At 38.6% G+C, this 25787-nt stretch overlaps 1 protein-coding gene across 2 annotated transcripts in view; it reads left to right on the forward strand.

Moving 5' to 3' along the window:
• The window catches only part of pds5b (PDS5 cohesin associated factor B), a 51684-nt gene extending 32167 nt beyond the window's left edge, over positions 1-19517 (forward strand). For both annotated transcript variants that reach the window (XM_088920834.1, XM_088920835.1), the window contains exons 13-35: positions 1587-1700; positions 1948-2029; positions 2447-2495; positions 2589-2728; positions 3027-3142; positions 3239-3344; positions 4047-4207; positions 4603-4726; positions 4812-4970; positions 5533-5601; positions 6923-7059; positions 7547-7670; positions 8468-8672; positions 9249-9363; positions 9886-10018; positions 10294-10413; positions 11032-11094; positions 12031-12176; positions 13643-13754; positions 16584-17017; positions 17172-17273; positions 17922-18078; positions 18720-19517. In XM_088920834.1, coding sequence (XP_088776960.1) covers positions 1587-1700; positions 1948-2029; positions 2447-2495; positions 2589-2728; positions 3027-3142; positions 3239-3344; positions 4047-4207; positions 4603-4726; positions 4812-4970; positions 5533-5601; positions 6923-7059; positions 7547-7670; positions 8468-8672; positions 9249-9363; positions 9886-10018; positions 10294-10413; positions 11032-11094; positions 12031-12176; positions 13643-13754; positions 16584-17017; positions 17172-17273; positions 17922-18078; positions 18720-18755 — 3004 coding nt within the window. In that variant the 3' untranslated portion in view covers positions 18756-19517. The remainder of the gene's footprint in view (positions 1-1586; positions 1701-1947; positions 2030-2446; positions 2496-2588; positions 2729-3026; positions 3143-3238; positions 3345-4046; positions 4208-4602; positions 4727-4811; positions 4971-5532; positions 5602-6922; positions 7060-7546; positions 7671-8467; positions 8673-9248; positions 9364-9885; positions 10019-10293; positions 10414-11031; positions 11095-12030; positions 12177-13642; positions 13755-16583; positions 17018-17171; positions 17274-17921; positions 18079-18719) is intronic.
• The last annotated feature ends 6270 nt before the right edge of the window (positions 19518-25787 follow it).

Here is a 25787-nt window from a genome sequence, read left to right on the forward strand (position 1 = left end):
ACTAAAGGATTGTTCATCTTTCACTGCTAATGACTTGCTGCCATGTGGGAATGGCTTTTATTACATTGTCAGTTGTGGAGAAAAATTGTGTTCTGGTGAGAAAGAAATCTGCTCTGTTCATTAAGTAGTATATCTGAAAGGTAACATTTTGATTTAAAAATGAATTCTATTTGTTATAATCCCACAATCCCAACAAAGTGTTGAGTTTACAGAGAAATAAATAACCACTTTAAAACTCAATTTTAAATACTGAGACAAGGCAACAAAAGACAAAATAGCAATTGCATAAAGCTCTGAGATATTTGTACAGCAATTCTTGCGATTTGAATTAATGTTAGATTTCCACTGTTAGTCATTTCCTGTTCTAAAACATATTGTCACCAAATCAAATTAGGCCAACACAGCTATTTTGTTTGTGTCACTACAGCTCACCAAATGTCTGCCTAGCCTACAAACTGAGCGACAAATGACATCCATAAACAGGAATAACCAAATGAAAATAATCTGTATAAAAGTTCACTCATCATTGATAAACACTATTGTATGATTAAAACTCCATTTTAACCAAGAACCAGTCATGTGAAGGACAAGATGTGGACAAGACAGGATTGTTTCTGACTACCTCTTGATTTTCTTCCTCACTCTGTTGGTTATGGTTTTGTCAGGTTTGCGTATTGCTTAAGGCTGAAAGCACAGAAGAAAAAGCGAACACCTCAGGTTGATAAGATTATAGGCTTAGGACTGGCAGACTGATAAAACATTTGTAATCCTTCGCTTTTGTAGATTAAGAGGATAAGCCTTTTTAAATTGGTCTAAACAAGAGATTAAATGCCAAGAGTGTTAAAGATCCTGATGACAGCGAGGAGAGCTTTAGCAAGGATGGCTGAATGTTTGAAAAAAAGTGAAAGATCTTAACCAACCAGTCATGTTTAATAGGTCCTTAATGCACAACTGACAAGAACTTGAAGGAATTAACACACCAGATATTTGGGGTGGGATGCAGAGGGAGAGGTTGGCATTAGATTACTCAAGATCTCTGCGGATTTAAAATGTGTCAGTAATATAATACCTTCCAGTTAAATCATTTTGTAATTTAGGGAAACATATGTCAACTCCATTTCTGTAATGCAGACCTTTGGATACAGTTGATACTGATTGATATCAGAAGAGAAAATAGTTTTTCAAGATAGAATTACCTATCTAGGTTTGTCATTTCTCAATAGTTGCAGTAAAGGCTTTGGCTTCCAATTTTAAATTTACATTCCATTAGGTGAGTTATGTGTAGAACTATGTTTTAAGTTTATAGTTAATTGGATTTGTATAACTCATTTCATCCCTAAAGAGTTTTACGTATACAGGAATGGATCCACTTTATCCACTGCTGAAGTACCTAGCAGGGCCACTGCACAGCAAATAATTTGTTTTTATAGAAGAAAAGACATTTTGGATGTTAAAGCAATATCTTTACGTTTAATGTTTTTTAAGTGCCGAGTCATCGGTGTTGACTTGAGACACCAGTGTTGAACTCTGTCCAGGTTACGTGTTAGTCATATTTTGTTTTCTCATAATTCTTTGCTTTTTTTCAGGTTGCTAGTTGAACGGATATTTGCTCAGTATATGGTTCCTCATAACCTGGAAACTACGGAGAGGATGAAATGTCTGTATTACCTTTATGCAACACTAGACTTCAATGCTGTAAAGTAAGTTCAGGTTTAGATATCATTGCCTCATTCACAGATAAATCCCTGTCAACTTAAGATATTTGAATGGTATTTTCTCATATTTGTGATTATACAAAATTACTTCTGAAAACTTAAAACAATCTGAGAAGACTGTACTTTTTAAAAAAAAATCTTGTATTTTACAGTAATATTGAATAAAACTGTGCTTTTTTATTTACTTCTTCTTGAATTAGACATTCATTTTCAGTTTTTCTGTTTCACACAGAGCTTTGAATGAAATGTGGAAATGTCAGAACATGTTGAGGCACCATGTTAAAGACCTGCTTGATTTAATAAAACAGCCAAAAGTAAGTTGAATAGACTTGTAAACAGCTGTAGTTGTTAAATTCCACTAAATAACAATGTTAATTTTTATTTAGGTTTTATTGCAGAGATGTGGAAGCATCTCAGAATACATGTTCATATCATTTAATACTTCATCTGAACCGTAAAATTTGTGTTTATTAATTTATTAAGAATGTCATTGACAATGCATAATACCTAACTGCGTATTCACTTCATATGTTGAAGGCTAGTCACCTTTTGTATAAGTGTCCTTTTTAAGTGCATTAGGTGCATTTGATAGACAAACCAGACATTCACCCACATGCCATAGGATCTTTGTGTGAAATTATTTGTCTGTCAGTCTTGAAGTAGCTTCTTACGGATATCAAGACAATTTGCATAACCAAAATAATGCATTCTATTTTTTCTACTTTTTTTAGTCGGAAGCTTCCAGCAAGGCTGTATTCTCCAAAGTGATGGTCATAACAAGTAAGTTGTTCGCACAAAGCTTTTTCTTGCGAGATTTCTCAACTGCACTTCCCAGCCTGGTACGGAAGGTAACTGAATGCATTGCTCCAACAGGGAACCTGCCAGATCCCGGGAAAGCCCAGGACTTTGTGAAGAAGTTAGCCCAGGTTCTAGAAGAGGACGAGAGGATCCGGAACCACCTGGAGACACTGGTCAGTCCGACCTGCTCCTGTAAACAAGCCGAAGGCTGTGTGGTAAGTTTTTGCTGTGGATGGAATTCTCATTAATTACATCAACAGATGCACAATAAAAATAGAATATGGCAAAGTAAGTTGGACTCTTTGCGTGACATAACCTGTATTCGAAGATCCTGCGTTTCAACAACATGCAGCAAACTTTGCGACAGTTATGCACTGTATTAACTGCATGCAGATAAGAAAATTGCTTTTATTAATTTATCTTGAGGAATAATGCTGTGCTCAAACGCTGCTTCTTGAAAAAATTAATTTAGGTTAATGTTTGGTTTAAGTAAGATTTGTTTTGTTTTTCCAGAGGGAAATCACAAAAAAACTTGGAAGTCCCAAACAGCCAAGCAACCCATTCCTGGAAATGGTGAAGTTTCTCCTGGAAAGAATTGCTCCAGTTCACATAGACACTGAATCCATCAGGTACTTTGACTGTGCTTGGGACTGACTTGTCTGTTTTGTTTTATACTGATCTCATATCTGTGCTCAGACACTGTCTCTCTCTTTCTCTGATTTCAGTGCCCTCATAAAACAAGTCAACAAGTCCATTGATGGCACTGCTGATGACGAGGATGAAGGGGTGCCTACAGAGCAGGCCATTAGGGCTGGCCTGGAACTGCTGAAGGTAAACACACAGCACTGATTCACAAGCGATTCCACAGGGATTCAGAGCACCAGTGTGCTTTCCTGACCTTCACAATGCCCTATTCAAAACCAAATATGCTTTTGCAGCAGAAACCTGAACTCTGCCAGTATAAGTAATTTTGCGCTGTATCCTTCATAGTGCAAATCCACCATTTGAAAATGGACTAATTTTTCTGGAAATATCCATGTTGATTTTTTCTTTAAATATTTCGGGAAAATGTATTAACCTGGATGCCATAGAAGCAAAAACCTCATCTTATTTTTTAAACAGAAAATTGTCAGTTATTTTTGTTGTATAATTGGCTATTCCAAATCGAGCAGACAGATTTTTCATACCTATACCTTAGCTTGCAGGCATGACCCTGAGACCATACACTGGAGAACAACAAAGTATAGGCAGACTCCTTAGAGAGCTTCTTCCTTTAACATGTATCGGGTATCAGAGACCCATACTGGAAATTTAGCACTGATTGAAGGAGAGGCACATCCATCATTAATAGCACTGTGTTTCCGCAAGTACTCTTTCTTCTGAAAGGCTCTGGTTGACTAATACCTCCTCACCCTCAGCAGCACTCAAGCCACTTGGGGGAATCACATTAGCAACTTACAAAAAAGCAATTGGCATATTGGGCAATTTAGCAACTGGGCAAGAGCAAAGTAAGATTCTTCTGCATTTTTTCAGGTGCTCTCGTTCACTCATCCTGTTTCATTCCACTCTGCGGAAACCTTTGAGTCTCTTCTGGGCTGCCTAAAGATGGATGACGAGAAGGTGGCAGAAGCAGCGCTGCAGATTTTTAAGAACACTGGGAGCAAGATGGAAGAGAGTTTTCCCCATATCAAATCGTAAGTGGTATAAAACCGCATTCAGCACCAGAGTGTGGGTACTGTACAGCCCTCTCCTAAACCTGTCGTGAATGGTCGCAGCCAAGCCCACTGTCTTGATGACCACAAAGTGTGTGCTGCCTGTTTTAATGGGTGAGTGGTTGGTTGGTTTTTTTTTGTTCCATTTTGGGGAGGAAACAGGCAGCTGGGGAAGTCAGTGAACAGGAGTCCTCAGTGGACTTCTCCACCAGCTGATCTCTTCAAAGGCTTCACGGACACACAGTAGCGTGGTGGTGCAGAAAAGCTCACTTGCTTCCTTTGTTGTCTTATGCGGGTGGTTTGTAATGCGGTAGAGGGAATGTACTTAAATGTCTTTGGTGTGGCTCTGTTAAAATGCTTACCCTTTCATCTTCCAGGGTACTGTTGCCAGTTCTGCAGCACAAGGCTAAAAAGGGTCCACAGCGGCAGGCCAAGTATGCCATCCACTGCATCCATGCCATCTTTTCCAACAGAGACACTCAGTTTGCACAGATATTTGAGGTAAGTAGCAAGGCAATGTTCTTTTTTTAAAAAAGAAAATGCATGTATTTATGCATTTCAGTTAATTTAAGATCTTCTTTTTAAGCCACTCCACAAGAGCTTGGATCCAGCTAGTCCTGAGCAGCTTATCACTCCTTTAACAACGATTGGACACCTGGCAATGTTGGCTCCTGAGCAGTTTGCAAGTCCATTGAAATCACTGGTAGCAAATTTCATCGTAAAGGACTTATTAATGAATGATCGGGTAAGTTTAAAGAGTGGAAGAGACTTAATCATCACTAACATTGTTTTGCGTTAGACCAAGTTTTAACATCATATAAAAGTTAGGGCATTCTCTGCTATCACACTGATCAAAAAACTTCAGTACAAAAATGATTTGTGTGGTAATTTGCAGATTTACAGACATTTTTCAGTATTGTTGGTATTTCTTTATAGTGTTTATAAATAAGTGAATTTACTGTTTAAATTCAATAGTTTCAGACAAAATGCATGAAATAGCTGATTACAATCAGTCTGTTTTTCAATAAACTCTTTAGATGCAGTTAATGTATTTTACTACATTCTGTTCTAACTAAAAGCAAGCATATAAAAAGCAAATACTAAAGATGTGTGAACAAGCTTTTCGTAGAGCTAATAGTAAAAATATTAATAAAATAATAGTAAGAATGGAAAAAAAATAAATAATAACAAAAGTGTTCCTTTTTTAAAGCATTTGATTAAAAGAAATTGTGATTGAAGTTTGAGTAAGTTGCAGAATGACGTGTGGTGTGCAAGATTCATTCTTATGTACCTATTTTTCTGCAAAGATCCCTGGTAAAAAGACGACAAAGCTCTGGGTGCCGGATGATGAGGTCTCTCCAGAAACACTTGCAAAGGTAATTTTCCATTCAGCATGAGCAGTGTATGAAGTTGTTAATTCTTCTTTTTTGCAGTCTCACTTAAGGATAGATCCAAAATTATTCACAGCAGTAGTGGCAAACCCAGTAGTCACATGCATATCTCCCTGAGGATTTTTAATTTTTTAATTTTGAAAAAAAAGGTTAAACATTAGTACTTAAAGGCAAGGTTTAACTTTTCAATAGGGCATACTTGTGAAAAGCTACATTGTTTAATTGTTTACACGGGAAAAACAGTATAATTATAATCTCAATTCATATGTTGAGAGTGAAAGACTGAATAGCCTTTTCTTTTAATTTTTTGTTGTTTTGCATTTAAGGCTTCAGGAACATAGCCTTTCGATTCCTTGGTGTGACCTATTCTAAATTTAAAATTAAACCTAATTTTTCTAAATCTTCAAATTCTGTGTTCATGCCTCACAGAATAAACCTGTAAGGTATCACTTCCTGCCTCAAGGGCACTTCTGGTGATTATTGTAGCCACCTGCATTGTTCTCATTAAGCTAATATGGCGTGCGGAGTACCTGAACTCACCTACACTGCTGTGCAAAGATTTTTAGATAAATTCACTTAGGCAGAATCAGGATTTACAATAGAAGTGTACTATGAGCATCAATAATTTTCTCAAACCTCCACTAAGGATGATAACAATTTGAATGTTATTACAGCTTGTTTTGAGTGAGGAGAATGCAAACTGGCCATTAAGAAATCATTCATCAGGATCTTCAGAAATATAAAAGGGTAAACTTCATGAGAAGTTATAATTTGTTGTTAACAAAGTCAAGTGTGGTAGCAGTTAATCCATTCTGTTTACCAGCCAAATCAAAGGGAGTTCCTCATGAATCCATCTTGGGTTCCTGTCATCATGGCTGTAAACCGAAAAGCCTAATTTTGGACTACAAAATACAGATTAGCTTGCTGGTATAGGCTTCAGCACTCAGGGACTGGAAGAAAATGAATGGATGGAAAAACTAATTAGCTGGTAGCGAAAGACACATTTGTTTTAAATTTTAGCAAAGATCAACACAGAACAGTGTTTCTGCACAAAGAAGAAAAAAAAATTGAAAAGAGATGAACAATGCGATGTGCCTGAAACTTCTGTGCAGCTGTGCTTTGTATTTGGTCAGCTGTGTTGTAGTGACAGTGTCCCAGAATCTTGCTGGGGTAACAGGGGTTACTTGCACATGAGGCAGATGAGAGGGGCCTGCTTCCTAATAAATTCATACAAACTGGTTATTTATGCCCAAAGACCTTTTCTACTGTGGCTGTTCTTTAGTGGGTGGTTTCTGTTCTGTTCCAGATTCAGGGCATCAAGCTGATGGTAAGATGGCTGCTAGGAGTGAAAAACAATTCAAGCAAGTCGGGGAACTCCACATTGAGAATGCTCACGGCTATACTGCACAGCGATGGAGACTTGACAGAGCAGGGCAAAATGGGGTATGTGTTTATATTCAGTATGCAATGGAAGTGAAATCTTTGGCTCTTTGATAGTTTGAGCCCCAGGGCAAATAATCGGTACATTGAGGTTCTGACAAATTACATCAGCTTCATAGGAAAAAGATTATCACTTTATGTACACCATTATCTCTGACAAAAAAGTTTGTGCCTTGCTTTTCTGCTGTGTGATTACAGATTTCCTTTAGTGTTTTGCTGAACAGAGATATAAATCACATGCTTGTAATGATATCGAAAAATGTCATGATCTCTCTCTGTAACGATCAGTATCATTAAAAGCTCACCCTGCCTGGCAAGAGATTGACTCAACATGCTTCCCTCCTGTCAAGTGTGCTGCAGGATTCCCCGTTCTTCTTCAGCGCAGAGCGATAACTTGTCACATTCTTCTCCACCTGTTGTCGGAGCCACGCAGCATGAGGTTGTGCTGTAGACTGACCTGCCCGTCTCGCTACACCTCTATGTCTTGCAGGAAGCCTGATATGTCACGTCTGCGGCTGGCAGCAGGGTGTGCGATCCTCAAGCTAGCGCAGGAGCCCTGTTATCATGAAATCATAACCCTGGAGCAGTACCAGTTGTGTGCTTTAGTCATCAATGTAAGGATGCAGCAGATGGCTTTTTTTCTACATGCTGGCTCTTGATTTTTACTCTCATTTTAAATGTGCTTGTTTTTTTTCTTCTCCCACTCCTATAACGGCATCTGATACAAAAATGTTTCTTTTCATGTAAGACAATTTGTGGTTTAGACTTCATCATGAACCCTAAAGATGTTATGAAAATGAAAATTGTGAGCGTGTGTAATTACACAACAAGCAAACTAAGTGGTTACTCTACAGTACTGTAGTTAGGTATGATTAATGATGTCTAACTAGGTAAGCAGTGCTTTTTATTACAGAATAACAAGCCACACTGAATGTTAGTTATTGTTTCCTTTGTCATTTTTTGGTGAAACATTATAGTAGGGGTGACATTTTTGGGATACAGAATGAATTTTAATGTTTCTCCTTCAGACATAATGGAATTATTTTTTTTTTTGTATGACTTTTCGCTATATGAAAAGTTTTATGGGAAGGAAATACATTCGTAAAATGAGTTACAGCTGTATTGACTTAGTGGTCTAAAGAGAAAAGCTGTCCATTAGAAAAGTGATATGCCGGCAAAGTACATAGCATATATATATATAGAAATCATTAATACTGAAGTGTAGTGATACATGATACAGACTCTTTGAATTCTTTGTATGATATAAGCCCAGGGGAAAATTATAAAGAAACAAGCAAGTTTACTGTGGGAACTTTCAGAAGGAGAAAAAACTTGAAACAGCTCGACTCTTCAGTGCCCCTTTCTGACATAGCTAGACTTTGTGTTTGCCGTTTTTTTTTTTAATCTGTAGGATGAGTGCTACCAGGTAAGACAAGCTTTTGCTCAGAAGCTGCACAAAGGCCTGTGCCGGTTACGGCTGCCCCTGGAGTACCTGGCGATATTTGCTCTCTGTGCCAAAGACCCCATGAAGGAAAGAAGAGCCCATGCCAGGCAGTGCCTGGTGAAGAACATCAACATCCGAAGAGAGTACCTGAAACAGCATGCAGCTGTCCGTGGTAAGAACTGAAAGAAAAAATCACTTGCTCCCTCTGCCTTCGTGTGCGGTGGCTTTCTTTCTGTAGTCAATCGGTTATTCTGAGCTTGAGACTTCAGAGAACTTGGACGTGTCAAGTACACCGTCTTAGCGCTGTGTCCTGGATTGGTTCACCATCTGTGCCGTCAGCTAGCCCCTCATAAAATTCTCTTACCTGTCGTGAATGATGTGGGTGCACAAAATGCGACAGAGAAGGTTTTGTGTCCTTAAAATGTACCATGATTTAAAAATAATGTTTGAGTAGACTCTGAGAAACAGGTCTGAAAATGGGGGGAAAAAATGTAGAACAATAATTGAATTTAAAGAAGCAAACAATGTCAGGAGAGTCTTTCAGGGTATTAATGCACTGGGGAATCGCAGAGTACCTCTTGTCATTATTATAAAAGTCTTTCAAGGAGATTTTTAACATGACAACTGTTGTAGTCTGCAAAATTACCAGTAAAAAAAGTCAAATGACAAAGCACCAGCCTTTTTAGAATTCTGTTTTGGGCTCATTTTTTTCTAATTTCCTTTGTTTCCCAATTTTTGTTACTTTTAGAAAAGTTATTCTCACTCTTGCCAGAATATGTGGTCCCATATACAATCCATCTCCTTGTGCATGATCCTGATTACGTCAAAGTGCAAGACATTGAGCAGCTTAAAGACATCAAAGAGTGAGTTGGATTGCAGACAACCTCTGCTTTTTTGTCACATTAATACATGGATTTATGTCAAGTTGTGCCTGAATGTTTTTATTTTCTTGATGATTCCTGGTTTGCAAGAAAATAATTTATCCACTATCTAAAATGTTATTGCTGTTTTAGCATTTGCTTAAAATTAATGATCATGTAGCCGAAGAATGAAAAATGTATGACCCAAGGAGTAGTGAGTGAAGGTGGGATTGAGATGCTGCAGAACCATTAAGTATAAAGATATCCATTGCGTTGCAAAACCATAAAAGAACTACAGAATAATGCTGTTACACTCTGTTTTTTTTAAACAAGTGTTCTTAAATTATATTACATGGATGTAAATTATTTAGATTTACACCTACTGTAGATTCTGCACATTTTAGGAGCAAAGGATACCATTGATTCCATCTACTAATCTCTAAGAAAGATTATTATCCATGGCCTGTGCTGCTACAGTATTAATATTCATTTATTTCCCCTTCTCTCGTTTCCTTTTATCCCCAGGTGTTTGTGGTTTGTTTTAGAAATCCTAATGGCAAAAAACGAGAATAATAGCCATGCATTCATTAGGAAAATGGTAGAAAACATTAAACAGACAAAAGATGCCCAGGGGCCGGATGATTCCAAGTTAAATGAGGTATGTGCATTGTTTTAGCTTTCAGACTAATATCAATTCAAAACATTTGCATCTGAAGTCTAATTTTCAATCACTGGGCACTTTCCTTAGTCCCTATTTCTTTTTTGATTACTTGCCCTCACTTCGCAGACATAATCAGTCCAAACAATCAATTTAGAGCTTCCAACTAACACCACTTTTTTAAGACGAAACCGCCCTTCCGGTCCTTTATGTTGTGCTATTGGGGTTTTCTGTACATTTCACAACTTGCAACTTCATTTTTCTTTTTTGTCCAGAAACTTTACACAGTGTGTGATGTGGCTATGAACATCATCATTTCCAAGAGTACTACATACAGCTTAGAGTCTCCTAAGGACCCTGTGCTCCCAGCTAGATTCTTCACTCAGCCTGACAAGGTGTGTCTCTCAAGTAAGCTCCTGTCATTCAGCCCAGTGTGTTCCTCAGAGGTGCTTGGAGTGTGTGCACATCAGCAGAGGGGGCACCGTTCACACTGAAAAGATGTCACTTGTTGATTCATGTGCTTATGTTTTGAGTTTTTATCAAACATATTTGCCAGTCTACTGTCAGAAATTTGCATGTTTTCTCGCACTGTGTTTTAAATTTAAATTACAAAGGATGGCTATAATAACAATAGAAGGTTAAAAACAGTGAGGACATACCTGTAATAGGTTGCGAACAGCTCAGCCATATGTGCAAGTTTCTGTTATTCCAAGGTAATTCATAATAACCTCTGCTTAAGGGATGAAAATCAGTGGAAGAGAATGTGGTAACCATCTTAAATCTCCCTTCTTGATAATGCAGGATCTTACTGCTTTAATAGAGTGATTTTATGCCTGAGCATAGAATCATATCACACATAATTAGAGCATATATTTTGCACACATAATTCAAGGTCACTGTTGTGGTATCAGATTAACATATTGTAGTAGTAGTAGTAGCAGGATCGTTTTGAGGATCCTGAGATATCTTAACTCATTAATGAATTTGAAATATCCTTTCTTATTCCGTTGCAGAATTTCAGCAATACAAAAAATTATCTCCCTCCAGAAATGAAATCCTTTTTCACTCCAGGAAAGGTAGGACCTTTAAACCATACTACTGTGTTTAAAATGTATATTTCTGTTTTGCCAAGGATGTCTTGAACATAAGGAACAAACTTAGCAGCAGGAACTCTAGATGTCACACTGAGAAAGTCTCATAATTTTGTCCAGCCCTAATGTGTAGTTGGATCCCCTTGGACTTCACTGTTTCTTACCAAATCATATTTGTTGTTTAATGTCTGGTTCTATAATATTTGTTATTTTGTAGCCATAATTGGAATATTGCTCAGGAGTTAAAACTACATGTAGATGGTAAATAATACACTACGCATATTTTTTTTATTTTCAGTGTTATAGTTTCAATGTTATATTGATCATGGCTTCTGAGAAATGTGTGACTTAAATGAATTGGAGGAAACCAACCAATTTTTTTAATTTTCTTATCTAGAATATGTATTTTAAAAATACTCCATTTGACACTAAGGGTTCCCAAAAGACCAAGCCATAACAATTGAATTTTTTTTTCAAATTTTTCACAGGCTTTCCTTAAGGTGGTATTATAATAAGGTATCATTTTAAAAGCCTGAGAGCTTTGTTACCATGGACTTTTCAAATGTTATGCTCCCTCGCAGCTTTATAGTGCATTCAGTTGACGTTAAATCACTTCTCGTTGTCAGTACAGTCACGGCTACTTAATTTATTTTTGAAATTGTATTTAATTTTATTTTTAAAAGTTTCAAAATGTCATAATAGTCAGCTAATGTCTTAAAAAAAACATCACACTTATCCAAGGTCAGCTGAGCCAAAAGGCAGAAAATGCAGCTGTCATAGTCTCCCACATACACTTGTCATTGAAATGAGCTGCAGGAGAGTCAGGAACAAGCCTTTGAAGGGCCCTAGTGTGCAGGCTGGGCCCCCAGCACACCCCTGCAGGCCAGATAGTGAATTTTGCTGTTGTCGCTACTCCTGCAGCCTAAAGCAGCAAACGTCCTGGGGGCTGTGAACAAGCCCCTGTCAACAGCAGGGAAGCAGTCCCAGACCAAGTCGTCCCGCATGGAGACGATCAGCAACGCCAGCAGCAACTCCAACCCCAGCTCTCCTGGAAGGAGTAAAGGAAGGTAACTGAGCACATGACACTGGGAAAAAGATCTTTCTTCTCTTGTCACACCCCCTCCCCCATAAAAATCATATTTTGTGTGAAATGGTTGAACTATTTTATGAGGGTTCTGGTTTCTTATATTCCACTAACGATGGTTTTACATAGTTGTAGTTTTACACCAGAACTGCTAAAGCCAACATTTCCTTAGTTTATTACCATTGCTTTCTGTAAGCAGAAAAAACTTTAAAATATTCTAAAAAAATGTATGAGACACAAGAAAATTGATTTTTTTTTCAAGAGGTCATAGTTGTGCATTGTCTGGACTCTTGCAGTATGTTGTAGGTTTCTAAAACTTTGAGATGAGCTACCATGTAGATTAGGGGAGGAATTTAATTTAAAAAAACAGATTGCATTCCTGAAGCTACGTTTGAGGTCACAATGAGGGCTGGTTTTTACGTATGCAGTGATACAGGCAGAGAGCTGTTTATTAGGTCTTATTTTTTAAGCTTTAAATTTTACTTTATCAGTTATTTATACAATTTCTTTGAAAATTGTAATTTTATTTCTCTTTCACTTGCTATTCTCAAGTCTTATGTTTATATATATAAATATTGATTTGTACATACCCACAAATAACGTCAGTATAACTTATTGCTTCATATAAAATATATAACCATCCTTGTGAAGCTTCCTTGTATTTTCTGTTGTTAGGACTATCAAATATAGACTCTGTGAAAGGCATCAACTGTATTTCCACAAACCAGAATATTGTTCACAATATATTGATATTGTGTGTAAGGATATTGTGTGTGGGTGGCATAAGAGAAATGCGGCAGCACAAATATACTGAAAGGCATTAAAAACGCCAACAAATAACTACTGAAACCAGTAGTATTTGTTGTATTTTTGGTGCCCCTCAGTATGTAAACATTTATATACAAACCCAGAACAATTTTTCTCTTTCAGAAAGAGGCCATTTCTTTGTCAGGTTTCTGTGTAATCACACACATTTTGGAATTCTAAATGATTTCAGAAACTCTTGAATACTGTATGAATGTCCTTATGAGTTATGATGCAAGTCAGTGTGAATTCAGAATTTGTGCTCATTCTAAACAAACAAACATCAAATCAGAATCTGGAAAGCATTTTCCAAGCTAATAAGCATGTTATTGTTATTTATGTTTGTTTTAGATTATATTGAATTTGCATATGACATGAATGTCTTGAAATACCAAATTATAGTTAGCAGGTAATTCAGTGAGGCGTTATGTACATGGTATCCATGTTCTGTCCTGTTAAATTTCATTCTCACCGTGTGCCCCTTATTACAAAGTATTTCTAAAAAAGTATTTCACTAAAAAAATAAGTGTCAGCTGTTATGTACAAAAATAACCTTTTGTCCACCTTTGAAACTACAAGTCAAGACCTTGGTCAGTGAGCAAGTGTTTATCTGAAAAAGTACTCGTCTTGTATGACCTCCTTCAGGCTTGATAGCACAGAAATGGATCACAGTGAAAATGAAGACATCACGATAATGAAAAGCTCTCCGATGCCAGGGAAGAAGAATGACAAGCGCGACGACTCGGATCTCCTGAGGGTATGGTATTTTAATCTCTTAAAAACAGCCTGGGATTGTGTTACTCAAACGTGGGACGCTTGGCAGACCAGGGAATAGAAGTTCAAGTAGGTAGCTGCGTCAGTCTGCGTAGGCAGCAAAGGAACAAGTAAAGGTTTACTCCATGCTGAAAAAAGAAGAGACACAATGTTTCGGCTGTGGAGCCTTCTTTAGACACCTGAAGAAGGCTCCACAGCTGAAATGTTGTCTCTTTTCTTTTCTTGGAATAAAGCATGGAATAAACCTTTACTTATTCCAACCTAGACAATAGGCAGGAAGACAGAATATAATATTCCAGTTGGCTTCTAAAAAGTTTTGTAAATTTATTTGTAAAATGCAAACTTCTAACTTGGTGTATAAAGTCACAGTGCAGTCTTGCGCATTTAGTTTTTAATTGCTAAGTGAAACTAGAATTTCATCCTGGCAGTTTTTAAATCTGCCTCACCTTTGGGGCTCAGGCATCGTGCTGGGAAGCCTGTTCCAGGTGCCACAACTCTTTCTGTGAAGAAAAGTGTTCATGTCTCCATCCTAAATGAAATACACACATCCAAAGTGTACTTGTTTCTCTCCTGAGTGTGCCATAGTCCCTCTACGTTAACACTGTAAATGTCTTGTAGGATCTGTATGCTAGAATCAAAGCCCCTCTCTAAAATGACTAGTTTATTTCTAGTCTTGTAATCCTAAGGGTCTGAGAGTTAATCACCATGCCACAGTGTTGTCCCTCTGCTCAAGTAGTAGTTGATTCTGTTTTAATCACCTGCTGGTTTTCTCTATTATTAAGGTAAAACCTTAAGTCGTGATACTATACAGCAGTGCAGTTGTCTGCCAAATAAGTGTAAATGTCCTCCAAGCAGTTCGGATAGTGTTTGCGAAATTCTTTTCCTCCACTCGCTGATGTAGAAGGACTAAAACCTTATTAGTTCTACTTTTTCATCTTCAGGTGAGTCATTTCTTTTCAGAGAACATGACTAACATGAAAATGAAAAGCATTCCCACGCTGAAAAGAGTTCTGCATAAAGGGTAATAAAGTTCTGATTTTTTAAGTACAGTTGTGAAGAGTAATATGGTGCCTCGTTTGTATTTCATCCACATATTTAGTGAAAATCAAGAGACTTAGTACAATTGTTTTTGGACCAATAAAATATACAAAATCTGATTATAGGAATATTTCCTTATTTCTTCATTTTAACTTAGCTTATCTGTATATTTCCATCATTCTGATTCTAAGATTCATTGAACTCCCTTTTTACTGCTTCTGACTTTGACCTTTGACTTCACTTTCAAGCTCAAACTCCACATAAAAGATAAGCCAGGTAAACAAAATTATATGCCTCAATCGTGTCTAAATTTTGCAAAAACAAAACTGAAAGAAAATACTTTTTCTTCCCACAACCCAGCATTTGTGTACCCTGATATTGAAAAGCCCCTGATGGTCTTACTTTTCGGAGGGTTGGGCATGTTTAAAGTGAGAATCTATCCAGAAAAATTGCATTTAAACACTTTACCAGTGAAGACAAATATTAGTATATTAGCTCTTCAGGTTAGGTGTTGACAGTAAAGCTTACCCAGGGTTCCATTGAAATTTTGATTTGCAGTTTGCAACTGTGCACTTCAGATTCTGGATTTGTTCTTGTTTTCCCGTTTCATGGGTTGTAACCAGATTCCCACAGGGTGTTTTGAAAATACAGCCCCTGGCAGGGTGCTTGTGAAAGTACAAGCCAGCATACAAAACATGTACCTAAAAAGGATTACGTTTTAAAAAAACACCCTCCTCATGCATTTTTATTCTCTTTGCATAAAACTGTCCTGTACGTGTCTATGCTGACCCTTTTTTTTGAAGTCCTAAGCAAATTTTAAAAGGAAATTACAAGGGCGTTCAGCAGCTCTTTGCCACATTTTATATTTTTGATGTTTAATTCATAGCTTACAAAATATACAATTCTGTCTAACTGAAGCGTTCAAAGTGATGCCGACTTTTGGATTAATGATTGAGCTTTATTTAAGTATAAAGTCATGGTGAATTATTGACAGCTGATTAAGCTCCTTTCTTGTTATAATTGAGAAAAACACAAGGGCCAGAAGGGCCACAAGGGTTAAAATGTAATTTCCTGTGATTTAAAACAATATGAAATTGAAAAGTGCCTTTTCTGGAGTCTACTAAAACATCAGAAAAAGATACATTTCTTGGTATTTGAGCAACATTTTGTTAAATTAAAGGTGGGTGCAGATGCAACTACAGACATTGGCCCATGTTTAAGCAAAGTATAACAAAATTATGAATGAGTTCTTAATTATGCAAGTACTAACAATTAGACTTGGAACTTTGGTTGGGATAATTTGCTTCTCATTGAATTGCAGTTCACACCCAAAAGAGGTTGTGTCTGCATTCTGTACCAGTCTTCCCAGTGCGCTCAGGTATTCGGTCTAATCTGAAATGTTCACTAAAGAGGTATTTTTAACCAAGCCATTAGCAGTGGTCTCAGTGTTCTTAATTTCTGCATTTTGAATATTTTTTATGGCCGTTTTTTACAACCGTTTATCGCATGTTCTTTTATCTTTGTGCAACTGCTTGATCTGAGAAAAGCCCTTTATAATTTTTTTTTCTTTTTGATTTGTTATTTTTTTCTTTTTTACCCACCCACTTCAGAATCGACAGTTGTTTCTAGCTGTGAATAGTTGAGCTGCGCAGCGATGCTCGTGACAAATCCTAACTCCTGGCCAGCTCACCTGTACTGTGGCTTGTTTTTTCTGCTGTGCGCCACCTCTTGAGCCAGCCGGGTAATTTCTGTTCTCATCGATACTCCGCTGCAGGAAGGTGACAAACCTCGGGGCCGAAAACGAGCCGCGGCCTCCAGTCAGGACGACCGCTCGGGGCTGGAGGATTCAGCTCAGGAGCAGAAGCCCAAACGGGGGCGCAAGAGGCCCGCCAACAGCAGCGTGGGGGAGGCGGAGGAGCAGCAGTGGGCAGAGGAGAAGAGGATACAGGATGGCGCCCTGGAGACAGAGGACGAGCAAAACAGCCCCCCCAAGAAGGGCCGGAGAGGCCGGCCGCCCAAGTCGGCCAGCGGCGGCGCGGCCAAGGAAGAAACGCCCAGCAAGGGGCGGAGGGGCCGCAAGAAGACGGCAGCCCCTGCCGAAGAGGAAGCGGAGGAGGACGAAGAGGAGGAGGACCGCAACAGCGAGAACATGGAGGTCAAGCAGAGGGGGGGGCGGCAGGCGCGCGCACCTCGGAGGTCACAGCAGAGGTCTGTACGCTTATGAGTCAAGCCACACAATGATGGCTTAACTAATAAGGAATGGGTGAATAATTCCTTAAGCTGAAATTGTTAGACGCATGGCGCATCAGGGGCCATCTGCCTAAAGACTGACTTCTATTTTTTTCTCCCTGTTTCTTTGCAGGGTAGAAGCTTCTGAAGCCACGGACGAAGCAGTCGAATCCACTCCGCAGAAAAGAAGAGGAAGACCTCCAAAAGCAGCACAGTCCCTGCCAAAGAAAAATGCGTGAGTGCATTGGCACCCCTTCTCTCAGAACCTAAAAGTAGATTTTTGTTTCACAGCGAAGAATGCCGTTTTTGTCCGTCTTAAACTGGAATCGTTTGAGAGTGTAAAGCTCAGTCTTGCACAGAAACTGCCGAAGCCATCAGTAGCATAGGTCATTTTGGCAACTTGTAGTGTGATTTGTTTTTTTCATAATATTACAAGAATTTGATATTAAGTATGGAGAATTATATATGTCACAGCGAGAGTAGGATTATTGGTGTTTGACCGGTCCTGGGTAACAGAATGTTCTTACTGCATGGTACCCACACAGTGTAATCGATTAAAGCTGAGGTGGGTGGAATGCTGTTGCTGAAGAGCTGCAGCTCATTGATATTCATATGTGGTTTACTTTCATTTTTTTCTTCCTTTTTGGCAGTTGTTCTGTACATGAATTTCAGCACGACTCTAGAAACAACATTAATTAGAAATGTTGTAGTTTTACCTATTTTAAGGTGTTGGATTTATTTTGGAGCACATGAGCAAGGAAATCTAAAAGGTAGCTTTAGTTGCACATACCGTGTCACAAGATGCGTTGTTAGTTGCTAGGCTGAGGAATGAGCGCGGGGACTCTCCAGGCTCTTAAAGAGGTGCTCTCACTCTGTGCTGCAGTCGGGGGTCTCGCTCCAGAGCAGCAGCCAGTAAAGAGAACGACTCGGCTGACGAGATGGAGGTGTCTCAAGCAAGCATAGAGGACACGGCACAGGAAGAGGAGGAAGATGAGGACGAGGAAGCAGAGGAGGAAGAGGAAACCACCGGATCGCCCAAGGTGCATTTTCTTCATAAGCAGATAACATTTTAGGGAGGGGTTCTACTTTAGAGTCTGACATAAATTATTTCCGATTATTATTATTCCTGCACTTCATCCTTAAGTAGAGTTCGGAGAATTCATCTAGATGAAAACAGGCTTTGAAATTATTATAATAAATGTGTTTCCGTCTTAGAAATCAACATCTAAAAGAGTGTCATCTGTTATAAAATGGGGAGAAAAGTCTTATTTTCTTTATGTATTTGGTACTGACATGGTTAGCAGACATGATCCATCATTGAGTAAATATGGCAATTTCAGATCATCAAAACCCTCAAATTCAACTGTTTTTTCCTGTTGTTGATTCTAAAAATGGTGGATTCGACAAGGAAAAAGCTCCAGTCAGAGCCGTTCCCTGTAACATTGCATTGCAGCAGTAAAGTTATTATTGTGTGTTTGACCACTTAGTATCAATATTAAATTGATCTGTAATTTCTAGAGATGATCCACTAATGTAAAGATAAAAACATTTGGAAAAGAAACCATAGATCCTGCGGATCTTGTGATGTAGGAATTGCACACCACATCCTAAAAAAAGGTGTTTTAACAGCAGAGAACTTACCAAAACCTGCATAAAATCATCAGTCTGTTGTACTTTTCAGGTGCGGCGAAAGACAGCCAGGAGGGACCGAAGATGAGCGCTGGGATATTGGGGAAAATAATTATTGGCACTTGGGCTGTAAGCTTCACAAAAGCCCAGAACGGAGAGGGTGAAAGACTATGAACAGCCTTGCATCTGCTGACACTGTTTATTGCAGTCTTTAATGTCACAAGCTTTTACCACACACATTATAATATCATTATTTGTGGTTTGTTGTGCATTGTGATGTGCGCTGGCTACGTAGAGATCTAAACTAAAGAGAAAAAAAATGTAAATAATCTCTTTAATTTTTTTTTCATTGTTTTATTTTCTGATTTGGGGGGAAATTGTATAGCTTTTATCTTTCAGCTTTAAAGTAAACACCCAATTTATCTGTCAAACTGAAACTCAATGATGGACCTTAAGCAATATATGTCAAGTGTTTTTTCCGTACCTACTTTTACTGTGAAATGAGATCAAACAAAAACTTATTTTAGGGTTTTCCTTTTTATATGTGACACTGTATTTTCCTTTTTCCATGAATTTGTTTACTCTTGTGAACATTAAATGTGTAGGTGCTAAGGTGCTTTTGCTTAAAAAAGAAAAATGCTGAAAACCAGTTTGAAGATAAAAGGTAAAAACATCAAAGTATTTGTTACATTTTACACTTCGGTATTGGTAACAGAATTTCAAGTGAACTTAATGCATAGAAATTTTAATTTCTAATATTTCGTTATTGGCAGTACATTAAAGAATTGCTTACTAACTTCCCCAGTCAGTTTTTATCAGTCTGCTGTACCAATAAAATTCTCTATATAAATTTGTTGTATCGCTGTCCTACAGTTTGTAGGTCACAGGGTTTTCAGGGTTTTTGCTGAAACAACACAAGGCATCAAAACTGGTCCCGTGGAGAGCATCAGGTAATGAGGAATTTTGTTGTTACAAGCGCAACCCCAGCCCTATAGAAAGCACTAACTCTTGGGGTTGAGTAGAGAGGTGCAACAAAGTTTCTCCAAAGAAAGATTTAAGACATGGATTGCCGAGCCACCAAATTGGCCAGAGCAAGCCCAAAAGGGAATTTATCCAGAATATCAGGGTAAACATCTCTTTTCTTGCAACCTGTGGTGGGACAGCTTTAATTTAGTAGCCAGGACCTTGGTTTACCATTTAATCTGAAAGACAGCAAACCATGCAGCACATTGTCTCTGGTTACAATACTTGGGCATTGGTTTGAAAATTGGGGTCTACCAACTAAACACCATTTATACAACGTCTTTATTTGCTTTGCACTGGGGCAACTGTTCTTCCCTTTCTCTTGCTAAGGCTCTGGGAGCAACATGTGAGGAGAAATAGCGGCAAACGTCCGTGGCGTGGTGATGAGAGACGCGTCAGATTATACCATCGCCAAACAAGGTGCAATTCACCATGCACATACATCAAACAGTAGGGGAAAGCCTGCCGAATTTCCAGGAGTAAAATAGGTACAGTTCATACAAAGGAGCACTTACTATGCACTGGTCAATGGGTAAGGAAAGCAGGGGCAGACGGCTGCAATATTTATGATGAGGTTCGCAGGTACAGTAGCTTTGTAGAAAATCATTTCAGTATAAAGAATACCAACACCCTGGGAATTTGTGATTTGTAATCATAGTCTGTACCATTAGTTTATCGGGGGTTCGTAAGGGGTGAGTAATTTAGTATTCCCACAATTTTGTAAGGTGGCAGTGGGTAGGAGCATACAATGTGTGCCATGCACTAGTGACTGCTGTTTCGGGTTTTTCCAGCAAAGCCTGATTCCTTTGGCTGGCTCTAAAGCTTGCTTGTTTTGGCTTGGGTGATCATTCTGTAAAAGGCATGCTTAGTAAAATCATTTAAAAATCCTCAGTTTGAACCAGAGCAAGGCATAAAGTCAGTTCTTGTGCAGTTCTTGACAATGCTAAAAACACACATAAGGTCTTTTACGATGCTGATTGATGGGTTGAACACGGATTTTGAAGGTTGTTGTAAGTTAAGTTTGCTGGAGCAGTAATTGATGCAGCAGACTGCATCCGGCGTTTATTGTTCCAGAATTCATTCAAGGACTTGAGATGACAGTTTTTTTTTCTATTTTGAACTCTTGTTACGTGTTGATTTCTTTTTTTATCGGTTATGCATGTTTCCACATCTATATTTTATTTTCAGAAGCTTTTTTTATGCTTTCCTGCTCAAGCACTTTTTATTTTCCTTTCTACATAAAGCTACTGGTATTGGCTTAGTTGAGGGGGGCGATGGTCTCGAGAACGATAAATATAATGTTAACGTTACTTGCACTGCACCAGCGGCAAAGTGGTTAGCATTGCAGCCTCATGGCTCTGGGGCTCTGGGTTGAATTCCTGGGGTGCCCTCTGCATGGAGTTTATATGTTCATGCTGTGTTCATGTGGGTTTCCTCCAGTTTCCTCCCGCAGTCCAAAGGTATACTGGTAGCTTAATTGGCTTTTGTGAAAATTGGCCAGCCCTGGTAGGAGTGTGTGCGTGTCTGTGTTTATGTCCGTGTGCCCCGTCATGGACTGGCATCCTGACCAAGGTGTACCCCACCTCGCGCCCATCGCTTGCCTGGTGAGGCTCCAGCTCCCCCACGACTCTACATGGATGGATGGCTTAATTACATCAAAGAACTCCAATAGAGCTTCGGTTAGAGTATTTTCACACTAATACACTGTAGGACTTAGCTGGCCATCTCAGTCATGTGGGTGTGGGGTACTTACAGAAAGGGCATTCCAATCAACCGACCTGTGTATGTTGCCAGACTCGTGACTGCAGTTTAATAGATGGTAACTATTAAGAGCAAAGCTCAACTAATGTAACTTGTTTTCGTTCCAGTTTACTGAGTTGAGCTGCCATTCCTCTCTCCAGGCCTCCCCAAGTAGGAAATGGAAAATCACAACCATGTTACTTGGTTGCTACCATCAGGAAACTTATCTCCTCTCACGTCAGCATTGTCATGTTTTCTGCTGACTTTCGGTCCTTCGGGCGAGAAAAAATACTTAGGAATCTGCACGGTGGCTTCATGAGTTTGGAAGGAGATGCGGGCTCACTGCTTTTCAAAATGCCCTGTTCTAGAGAACACAATTTTGTTTGTAAAGGAGAAAATGTTATGTCACTGAAGCATAAGAAACTGGAAAACCTGTTGCTGAGCATGACGTCTTAAAAAAAGAAAACCTTTAAACCTATTTTTATTGCGCACAATTTGAGAGTTGAAAAAGTGGTCAGAATTCCACTGTTTTATGAAAAGGTAAAATTGAATAAAATTAGCTTTTAAGCAGGAAACTGCTATTTCATCTTCCAGCTGCTGTTAAAAATAGGTGTTATTGCTCTTTTTCGTGTGTGTCTTTTAAAGCTTGCATGAGCACCAAGGCATACTTGCGTTAAGTACTTAAACTCAATAAGGAAAGCGTAGGCTAATCATCACTTAGGAATTTCGATACCCAAGGGTGCACCATAGTCTGTGACTAACCAGCCATGGAGAATGGCTCCAGTTTTTCCAGCCCTGAAGGGATGCAGCCCTCCAAGGTGAAGTCTGAGCTTTTTAACAGCACAAGCGCACACACCTGGACTGTTCAATGTCAAGGTGACTGAGGTAAGAATCTTTGGTATATATAGTGTTTACTCTCAAGGAAGAATGCAGGGGTTAAAGAAATCCCAATAATCTATAATGCAGCTATAGATATGATGTAATACATAGGTGGTAATTGAAGACAAAGGTTCATTTTAAAATTATTTGCATAATTAAATATGCTTCAGAATCCTGCAGGTAAAGGGGTCAAAAAATTAGTTCAAATATCAAACCCAAAGGCCAAAATATAGTGGAAAATGTTCAACATATAAGAACAGAAAAATCTATTATTGCATTTCAGCATCTCGGTAATTTCCATGAAAAATGTGTACATAGTTCTCAAGAAGAGGGGTTGTGTATATACACTAATGGCATTGTAAATCATTTGACTATTAACTGGATCATTCTATGTAATGTTCTAGTCCTGTAGCTGATTTCAAAATGTAATATAGCAGATGTCATCTAAACCTTGTAAGAGGTTACGTTTATTTGGCTGGCACATTCATTTTAAGTGACTGCCATTTGCACCTGCACAACTGGGCATTTTCCGAAAGCAATCTGAGTGAAATACCTTAATTGTACAGCATTGTCCCATCTGGGATGTCAACCCACAACCTATTAATCCTGTGCTGTAAACAGTACTCTGCACAGCTGCTGAGGAAGTCTCTGCAGTTTTTCTCTTGATCCACATCGGTTAGATTTTTATCAAAGTTGAAACCCTGCCTTCACCGGTGGGGGTGGTTATTTACCAGTGGGCTGGCACTGATGTAAACGGGTAACCCTGAGGAAAGGGGAATAAAAACAGTCATCTGGTGTATTGACTGCTTACATTTCTGGGTTGGAAATATTTTAAAAAGTTTAAACCATATAGGACTATTATCTGCTGCCATTTACTGTAGATGTAAAATTGAGATTTTTAATCCCTCACTATGAAAGTTTTCGTTTATACAAGTTTTAGGATATATGAGATGTACTGGTAGTAATTCCCGTTTTTTCATTCAACGATCAGATTTTAACTCCCTACAAGCTGGGCTCTCGTAAAGCATTGCCAAGATTCTTCTTTTCTGGCATCTTTCTCGGATGAGGATTTTTTTTATTACATTTTAACTTTTTTATAATAAAGGCTTGTGTGTTAAGTGCATATAATACAGGATGGTACCTAATGATTATGCATTTGCTAACAACTGTAATGATGTACAGTAACAACTGTACTGTAAATAAGCAAGAGTGTTATTGTTTTCTTTCCTATCTTTTTCTACATTGACTAACAACTTTAAGCTTGTTTTTTGAATAATTAACCAGGAATGTTAGTTAGGTACCATTATGGGCTGTTTTAAAGTGTACTGTGTGTTTGAGGGAACATTTTTGAGTTCTGGATCCATTCAGAGATTATAACGAAGTAATGGGAATTTAATTTCTGGTTCATGAGTTTTTACCAGTTTTCAAGGAACAATTTAAGTTTGTATAACAAGGGATTACCGTGCAGTTTCCCAGGGGTCTCCTGAGTGGCTCACCTAATAAAGCTACATACCCTACAGTCCAGACTTCGGCCTGTCATCAGAAGACTGGCCTGAATTCAGGTCAGGCCAGGTGCTGGGTGAGCTCAAACTGGCCAGGGTATCCTGCTCTTGAAGCAGAAACCCTTGGAACAAACCTGGTACTTGTGAGTTTGCAGTTGTCCGTGACAACCACATCTCTCTCCTCTGGTTGATGGTGACGACTGTGAGACATGGTGGATGGCTTTAACAAGTGTAGGACCTCATTTGTAAATCTGTGTTTTGGTCACCACATTTCAAAAGGGACATAAATGCAAGACTGACCCACTGCTGTCAGTCTGAAGAAATCCAACAAGGTTCCTGACTAAAGGAGTTGTGCACTCAGATCTTTGATTACTCTGCTTGCTGTTTCTGAATAACCCTGGTATTTAAATAAGCCAAATGCCCTTTTTCAGAACCTGAATTCCTAATCTCAGATAAATTGTGCTGGCAGGCCTGACATGACTAATTGTTGATGCTTTCTGTCCATCTAGACTGAATTGTCTTACCATGACACATGTAAGCTCTCAAACGATCCCTGAAGGGAGCTGGTATTTAATAAAATTATATTATCTGGAACATTGTGTTACTGGCATGTATATATTCACTGCTGCAGTTCTATTAACACCGGTTATGCTAGGATCGTTCTCTCATTTAAATGAACGTTTAAAATTTACAAGCAAGGTTCCTAAAAAAACTTACTTCAGTATTTAAACTCTTAGATTGGACTTCGAAATAGAGCAGTTTTCCTCAAAGGCCAGTAGGTTTATTTTTTGCCCATGAAATGTGTAAAAAAAAACTTCCATGCAAGCTAATGGGGAAATTATTTTTCAATTCAAAAAATATTTCATTCGAGGAGTCCTTCGCAGCCAGTGAAACTAAGGTGTGAGTATGAAAGGACAATTACACTTGAGAGCGGTTTTTAGTTTTTAGCCAACAAAAACATAAACATAAGCGTATCTCTGCCTCCTCAGAAAAGACTGTAGCCATAGCACCAAGTTTTGGTTGCCAATGAGTAGCTGGGTAACAGCTACATCAGCGTTTGTGTGCGCAGACTTCTCATCCACATTCTGTGGTGCCATAAAAGGTTTAAAATATGGCAGCGTCAGAGCTCCCTAGCAACACTGCATCAAGAGCAGCAGTAGTTTCCTCCAACTAGACACACCTGCCTTCTATAGCTCAGAGAAGGAGGGTGAAATAAATCCACTCTGACCATGTTTCTCTTTGCTGGAAAGTCAACTTGTGTTTCCCGTAGAAATGTATTCAAAAAAGGGGCAAACCTGGCCTGAGGATTGAAGCCAGGCAAATACAGGCACCTAGGTGTCAGGATTAAAATGAAAGTTCTCACTAAGAAGTATATGTGCAAAGGAAACAACATTTTTTATGTCATCTGCATCTATTCCAATGACGCCCCTCCTGGAGACTGAGTTGATACTTCCGGTCATTTAATTAGCAATACCTTCTTTATTTTAAGGTTAATTAATGCTAGTTACATATTGGTGAGGAACTACCATATGGAGCCTTGTCATCGGATAATCATACAGCCGTAACCTGACGACCAGAAGCTCATCGTGCAGAGCTGACACACATCCAAAATCTAGTTGTGATGAATATGAAGCAAAGATTTAGTTTTTCACTGCTTGGCCTTGGAATTATGGTACTTGAAGTGCATAGGTGATGAAACTGACAGAAAATAAAGCTTTAATTAACAAAAAAAAACCAGTATTGAGGACAGGAGCAGGGAGATAAAAAGGACATTTTGGTGTGTATGCCATTTGTGGGCATGCAATGTTGTTTCTATGAAAATACAAAAACGACAGCAAAAGGCACAGACGATTGTTCCAGAGGGATGGTGTTTTATTTTATCATATTTTTGAGTTGTTATTGAAGCAGATTAATTGGAGCCAAGTGGATATAATTTATGATTCAGGCTGGAATGAGCCAGGGTTGCTTCCAATGCA

This window comes from Atractosteus spatula, chromosome 7, assembly GCF_055471065.1.
Source record: "Atractosteus spatula isolate fAtrSpa1 chromosome 7, fAtrSpa1.hap1, whole genome shotgun sequence".
Classification (NCBI taxonomy): Eukaryota; Metazoa; Chordata; class Actinopteri; order Semionotiformes; family Lepisosteidae; genus Atractosteus; species Atractosteus spatula.